We start from the raw sequence: 7,756 nt of genomic DNA, 5'->3' as shown, positions 1-7,756 counted from the left end.
ATTAACACACCTTATAAATAGACTTTATGGACTTTTAAAAAAATTGTGTTATCAGTCACACCCAGGCATAGTTGTGTGTACTTCCTTATGTATGTCCCAGAACTGATTTTCACAGCAAAAAAGATCAATAGAGATGGATTATTTAGTTTCATCCTACATTGCCTTTTATTTTATTAATGGCCATACAGTCTCATTTGTTTGCATTTGTATGTCTGCAGAAAATCTGAATCATATTTTGGAAAAGAGGGTAAGTGAACTTTACACACCTCATATCTTATATTTGTGTACATAGAGACATTCCATGTTCACTTAAGCTGCTTATTACACATGTATTTGACTGTAAAATAAACTTTACAGTGTACAGTAACTCCATACATATTTTATGGCACCAGACCATCAACATCTTCAGTATTCTCAACATCTTAGGAACCCACTAAAATAACCATACACACCGATATTATTACCTTAAATATCACACATTAAACCTCCTTTCTTTTTTATTTGCAGATGTCCTCATGGCTGTTTATGTTCAGCATCTTTTCAGTGTTTAATGTAATGTTTACAGCTGCACTCATGACAGCAGTGTCTTTGGTCAAAATGGAAAATTGTTGAAGGAACAACTGCAGCGTCTTTGGTTGTTAGCTTGGTAAGTTTGTAGGACTGAGTGAAATGGGTGCACGTTTTTACAGCCCTAGGACATGAATAACAACTTTACTGGAGTCAGATAAGTAGCTGAATTATGTACATCATCTTTCGACTGCTTTTTTATGATTATTGGTTCAAAATAACAGTGTAAAGACCCATCTACACTGAGGATGATAACTATAACAGAAACAATAAAGTTTTAATTATTGTTCTAATTGTATGAGAATAGAGAAGTCCACATTACAGCTATAATGATAATGACACAGATGGACAATATTGTTGGAATCACTTTTAGATCAAATTTTTTTCCAGCTGATCAACAATAAAATACATTGACAGCCAGTCGAAACCCACTCGAACTTTAAGCAGGAAATGACAAAACGTCAATTCACATTTACAATAAACAGAACATCATTGTGCGTTAGTGTGGACGCTAAAATAGTTATCGATATAGTTATTGTTTTTGGTGAACGGGCCTTAAGATTCCAGTCTTACACATTTATTGCTTTGTTCTTACACATTAACTAACTTACTGTGCAATAATAATTTGTATATGTATCTGTATGTATTTGTAGATGCTGTTTTGTTATTGTAGTTTGTTTTCTTTTATCATTGTTCTTTTTTATTGTTGTAAGTTACTGTAAGTGAAGGAGTACAGTGGTGTTAAAAATACTTTTTTAAAATCTTCCTTTTGATTTCTCTTCCAAATTAAGTGCACTTAGCTATACGTCACAGTGTATGTTAAATAAAGACATTCACCAATTATTATATTTGTAATAGATAAATATATTCATACAAAGATAATTACCCCATAAACTGTTTCTGAGGTTGACACCAAAACATTTACGCAACTACAATCCTGCAATACTCCAATATACAAAATACTATCTAAACAGCTTGAATAATAGGCCCTATGTTGTACTTCCCGATGCATCTCTATCCAAAATGTATTGACTGGGCAAAACCCCAGTTCTCTGTTTACTATTCTGCTTAACTGAAGACAATTCAAATAAAAGCTCAAGACCTGGGTTGTTTCTGTAGAACAATGAAACTGTGAACTTTGCACTTGTAGATATCTCGTTATAAAATCTTCCTGGGGCGTTTACAGTAGGCTACATGACTGCGTTGAGTCACCGGCAGACTCACAATCAATTTGCACACGCTCTTCCATGTGTGTGTGTGTGTGTGTGTGTGTGTGTTTTCTGCAACTTGAATAGTTTGCTTATGCTTTCAGCTACCGTGTATTTGTGTTCACAGTAGCCAACATATTGAAATTAAAATTGAAGTCCGTCATATGTATTTTGTCACACGATGGTAGCTATTTTATTGTGTGCATTGATGTTAGGAACATTATTTCATAAATGATATATGGATGCGGTTCGCTTGATTAATAGTTATAACTGTGTAATAACTACAACTCATAAATTCTACAAAGAGGTAAATGAGCATCAGAATAAACCAGGCACTATTTTGTAACATTCTTGATTCCCGTAGACTGGTGCGATGCGGGCAGTCTTGGATGTGGTTAAAAGCAATAAAATTATACACCGGGCCTGCAGTTCAAGGCAAGTTTTTTTTTAATGATTTTTTTCCCCCTTTTTTCTTAAAATGATCCAAAGTGATGGAAACGACACTGATAATGCTCCTAAAGATTTACGTTTCAAATCATTATTGTTCTTTTAATCTCTTTTCAACAAGGAAAACATTAATTTATATATACACAGTGGCATACGAAAGTTTGGGAACCCCTTGCAGAATCTGTGAAAATGTGAAGGATTTTAACAAAATAAGAGAGATCATACAAAATGTATGCTATTTTTTTTATTTAGTACTGTCCTGAGTAAGATATTTTACATAAAATATGTTTACATATAGTCCACAAGACAAAAAAACAAAACAAAAAAAGCTGAAATTATTAAAACAACCCCATTCAAAAGTTTGGGAACCCTTGGTTCTTAATACTGTGTGTGGTTACCTGGATGATCTATGACTGTTTTTGTGTTGTTTTGTGATGGTTGTTCATGAGTCCCTTGTTTGTTCTGAACTGAGCACTGTTCTTCAGAAAAATCCTCCATGTCCTACAGATTCTTCAGCATCGTGTTTCCTTCTGGAGCATCACTGAATGTTTGAAGCTTTTTTAATAGTTGTGTTTGGGTCCCTCAGTTGTCCTATGTGTGATGGATCTCAAAATCATACAGTTACTGCTGGAAAGGGTTCAAATACACAAAAGATGCTGGAAAACTAAAGAATCTGCTCAGTTTAACTGTTCAGAACAAACAAGGGACTCATGAACAACCATCACAAAACAAAAAAAACAGTCATAGATCATCCAGGTAACCCCACACAGTATTAAGAACCAAGGGTTCCCAAACTTTTGAAGGGGGTTATTTTAATAATTTCAGCTATTTTGTTGTCTTGTGGACTATATGTAAACATCTTTTATGTAAAATATCTTACTCAGGACAGTACTAAATAAAAATTAACATGCGTTTTGTATGATCTCTCTTATTTTGGTAAAATTATTCACATTCTGCAAGGAGCTCCCAAACTTTCGCATGCCACTGTATATATATATATATATATATATATATATATATATATACACACACAGTATATATAACAGCATTTATCTGATATAGAAATCTTTTTGTAACATTATAAATGTCTCTACCCCCCCCCCCCCCCCCTACACCCCCCTCCCATACTTTCTCCTGTTTTGATCACAAATAGTAAAAGATATGTGAAAATACTGTCAAATACAGATAAAAAGTGTCAAAATTTGACTGTTTTTGCTGTACATTGGATCAAATAAATGCAGGCTTGGTGAGCAGAAGAGAGTTCTTTAAAAAACATAAAAAATCCTACAGTTCAAAAACTTTTGCCTGGAAAATAAATCAACTGTTTTAAAGCACCAAATCAGCATTTTAGAATGACTTCTGAAGGATCCTGTGACAATGAAGCCTGGAGTAATTGCTGCTGAAAATTCAGTTTTGCCATCACAGGAATAAATGACATTTTATTAAACTGCAAATGTATTTCACAATATTGTAAATTGCATAAAAGACTTATTTCAAAAACATTTTAAAAATCTCACCCCAAACTTTTGAATGCTAGAACAGGAGCTATGACAAAAAATGCATTAACCAGAGGATGAGAAAATGATACAACAAGAAAAGAAAAATAGACTCATTTTTAATTATTATAATCTTAGACATGCAAATATATAACACCAAACCCAAACTTAACTTTTGATTGGTAAGAAGAGCCCAGCTTACAATTCACAGTTTAACTCAAAAATCAGTGCAAAACTTCAATCATTACTGCACCTGCACAATTCATTTGCATATTTTTATTTTAAGCCAAAAGCTTACTATATAAAGGCAAATGCGTTATTGTAATCATTATTATTATTATATGATCAAGTGTCTGCCTTCACATACATATTATCAAAGGAAACAAACAAAATGTAAGCGAATACGAAACCATTTGTATAAAACATTCATAAACACATTTTTTTTAAAACCTCTTGAAAAAACATCCTCTATGTACATTTATGTGGTAACTAGACCAGTTCAAATCAAAACTTTACAAAAAGACTTGTTCAGCCCAATACAGTGATGCAATCTTATGATTTTCCGTAAGGTTATGCCCCACAGCCCTGCTGTTCAATTTTCTCCACTGCCGCCACTGGCAGGATGAGGTGAGAAATTCTGCTCCACAGTCCACTCAGTTTATCCACATCCATCTGATTAAACCTAGTGGATTTATCTGAGATGACAAACTTCTGTTTTATATGGTCATATACCATGTCCTCCACTTCTTTTAGACTGGTCTCCGAGTCTATTTTATCCCTTGAAAGGATCACAGTGAAGACCAGGAAAACCTTCTTGTGAGATGCATTCTCATGGTCACAGTAACGATAGAATATAAGCGTAGATCCAGGAGGTAGCTCTTCAAAACGGTGCACAACAGCTGCACGTTTATCACCTGCAAACGCTTTACTAAGTGCTTCATCAATATCCAGCTTGACCCGGTCACTGTCTTGTGCTCTTTTGGTGGCCCCTTCGATTTCTAAGATTGAAGCATTAAGAGTAGAGGAATATGCGGTGGCTAAGCGTCGAGCAAGGCAGCTCAACGTCCTTTCAGCCTGAAGGCCAGCTGTCAGAATTATGCTGACCGGTTCAGTGGGGTTGATCGTCTTCAGGTGGCTCTTAAGATGCTTCCCACTCCTCTTCCAGAGCTCTGAGTGCTGACTGGGGAAAAGATCTTGTAGAGCTGCTAACTCCAGATCAAATTTCTCCATTGTTTTAGGGTGGGGCATGTCAGTTTGAGGCAAATGGAAGTGCAAGAACTTCTGACAGGCCAAAAAAACAAAAATGCCCAAAGCCAGCAATACAATCAGTATCAGAGACCACTGAAGAAGCTTGGACATATACGAGGTCCAGCCTAAAAACACATGAAATTCTGAATTAACAAAACACTGTGGATGTGAGACAAATCTGATTATTTTAATCATAAAGGAATGGATGAAGGACTGAAAATACCTCTAGAGGAGGCTTTTGTGGTGACTGGTTTAGGCAAAATCTTCAATTCTTGAAGACAAAGTAAAAGAATTATGATCTACAAATCCTTAAATATTATTAATTTACTGATGTTAGACAATTATAAATTTTTAAGTAATAAAATACTAGAAAAGTGACAAATACAAAACATTTTTACCTGCGTTTTTGTGATTAGGGGTTTGGTTTGTGATGTGAGGTTTAGTTATTGGGTGGACGTAACACTTCTGGGGCTCAGCTGGTGGGGATCTATTCCAATTCACAAGACCAGGGGAATCTATAGTAAGAGCACAAACTTTGATTAAATAAAATGAAAGAAAAAAATTGTAACATATACAGTAAGAACGTGATTAAGCATCATAATGTACACTATTACCAGTACAAATATAGCTACTATAGTGTGTTTGTGTGTATAATAAAAATACTATGAAAATGTTTTACAAACTTTTGTGTTTCTCTGTTATGGCATTCTGATAGTTTATGGGATTCCTATTTCTCAATCTAGAAGTTTCTTGTTGATTTCCCAGTGAAACAGCAAACAAACTACAGGGATCTGCAATGAAAAAGACAGTTGTGAGCAATGGCGTGCACGGGGTGGACAGGCTTGGGGGGGGGGGTTAAGTCACTAACCGTTCAACTCACAAATATGGTGTGCATTTATTGTAATCGAAAGGTAGTTTTATTCATGATAACAAACCTCCATAACCTCCTGTGGCTGGTCTATAATTTTCTGATTTGGGTTTGTGTCTCTCAGTTTCCACAGTCTTTGGATGAATAGACCTTTGACTGCCCAGTAATTTCTCACTTTCCATATTTTCTTTCAAAACATAGACAGGATGCATTTGTTCTGTTACAGGCTGGGCTGAGGAACACACAGAAGTAAAGTAACACCCCAGTTTAATATTATTTGACATTTAATATTATAACACTTATACTTATTTCTCAGACAGAATCTTACCTTTCAAACTGGACTCCTGGTCCTCCTCGGCTTCCTCATCTGATTTCATTTCTTGATCCTGGTCTTCGTTCTCACCCATCTCCACATCAGCTTGATCCGTTTGGTTTAATCCATCACCTTTCTCATTTATACCCCTTGTCTTGTCTTCAGGCGTTTGCTTCTTAACAGGGGATTCTGTGTTGGTTTTAATAATAATAATAAAAAAAATAGTACAAACATTAACAAGCAAAAAGATGTTTTGCCCAAAAAACAAAATGTAAGACAGAATTAAAAAAAAATTATTTCACATACCATCATCCTCAGCAAGATTCTTGGGCTCCTTGGATCCATTGACAGCTCTGGCTGCATTTTCAGCATCTTCCCTCATTGTCCGCGTTCTTTTTATTGGGAGTCTGGATAGATCCTCACTATATAAAACTAAGACAGAAGAGGAACTGAGTAACTACCTTACAGAAATATACAAACAAACGATAAGATTTTTGTTAAGTATTTTTGACTGTTGTGCGTCAGCGGAAACCGATCTTGACAAGAAAATGAATGATTTTAAAGTAACAGAGACATTAGAAACTATACATTGTTATTAATAATCTTATAAGATGTCTTTATAAAATGTATGTAAACAATATATTAAAATTATTACAAGAATGAATGAAATATAGCAGCTCATATGCTCAGCGGATATTTAAAAAGTTTAGCCTAGTTAGCAAGTACTTCAAAAGATTAACGTTAACAAGCATCTTAATCTACTGACAGAAAGAAAGAGTAACGTAGCTTTGGGAGGACAGTTTTGCTCCATATTATTAATAGCATTCGAGGTAACGTAACGTTACAGACACTCGTATGAGACGAGCGGTGCGGAAACTGCACGGTTTAACGTTATCATATAAAGAAATGTCTTTCGCCGTGGATTACGGATTCGTCCATTTGGCAATGGATAATATTCATGGCAGATAAATTGTATATTGTTCTTAATGGACAATGTTGTAGTACAGTTAAGAGTATTAGAAAGTCAAACCTGGCTTGAGTGACTGTCTGGCGCTTCTCCTAGTTGTAGGTCCATCTTTTTTAGAATCACCTGAGTCCATTTTTATATCTCTTTATGCCACTTCTAATCAAACTTTGTACTTTTCCTGTGCAGCCGAAACCGGAAAGCGGGACATTAATGATGGTCTTCGTCGGAGCGAGCTCAGTGAAACACAACTTCTCTCCCGGAAATAGTTGACATGCATTCACAGTTAATGTTAGTTTCATTTCTGCAAATAAGTACCCCACCAGAATTCATTCGTGTTCATCCCTGCCTTTACTGTTATCCGTCAGAAACAAGTCATATGAAGCATAGCAGGGCATATTCATTTATTAAGGCACGTTTATTGTCTCTAATAAAGCTTTGAAGTAGGAAAAATCAACAACAAATATAACACGTGCATCCCTGGCCCACCAAATTTACAGATTAAAAATAACTTTTAATGTAGGACATAATTTAGATACAAACAGATCTACATAAAAAAGAAAATAAGAAAATATATACAAATGGGGAAACTTCCTTAATTTCATCCTAATATAAATTTCATAATCTAACAGTTATAATTTATTG

General features: G+C 35.0%; 1 protein-coding gene across 1 annotated transcript; it reads right to left on the bottom strand.

Moving 5' to 3' along the window:
* Positions 1 to 3,630: 3,630 nt before the first annotated feature.
* On the bottom strand, positions 3,631 to 7,360 carry LOC306847936 (torsin-1A-interacting protein 1-like). The gene is made up of 8 exons (XM_079382188.1): positions 7,178 to 7,360; positions 6,454 to 6,579; positions 6,163 to 6,336; positions 5,902 to 6,066; positions 5,650 to 5,757; positions 5,365 to 5,481; positions 5,190 to 5,237; positions 3,631 to 5,091 (listed from the first exon to the last, which is right to left on the bottom strand). Exons 1-8 carry the CDS (start codon positions 7,245 to 7,247, stop codon positions 4,289 to 4,291), a joined length of 1,611 nt encoding a protein of 536 aa, XP_079238314.1. The 5' UTR covers positions 7,248 to 7,360; the 3' UTR covers positions 3,631 to 4,288.
* Between the last annotated feature and the right edge of the window lie 396 nt (positions 7,361 to 7,756).

The sequence above is a fragment of the Barbus barbus genome (assembly GCF_936440315.1).
Source record: "Barbus barbus genome assembly, chromosome: 28".
Classification (NCBI taxonomy): Eukaryota; Metazoa; Chordata; class Actinopteri; order Cypriniformes; family Cyprinidae; genus Barbus; species Barbus barbus.
Note: the sequence above shows the minus strand (reverse complement) of the source record. Positions and strands in the feature narration are given on the sequence as shown.

Excerpts from the sequence above, each read along its gene's own strand:
- LOC306847936 (XM_079382188.1), bottom strand. The coding sequence starts at position 7,247 with ATGGACTCAGGTGATTCTAAAAAAGATGGACCTACAACTAGGAGAAGC. Across the intron at positions 5,482-5,649 it reads CATAACAGAGAAACACAAAA|ATTCCCCTGGTCTTGTGAAT; the intron begins GTTTGTAAAACA and ends CTCTTACTATAG. Across the intron at positions 5,092-5,189 it reads CACAAAAGCCTCCTCTAGAG|GCTGGACCTCGTATATGTCC; the intron begins GTATTTTCAGTC and ends ATGTGTTTTTAG.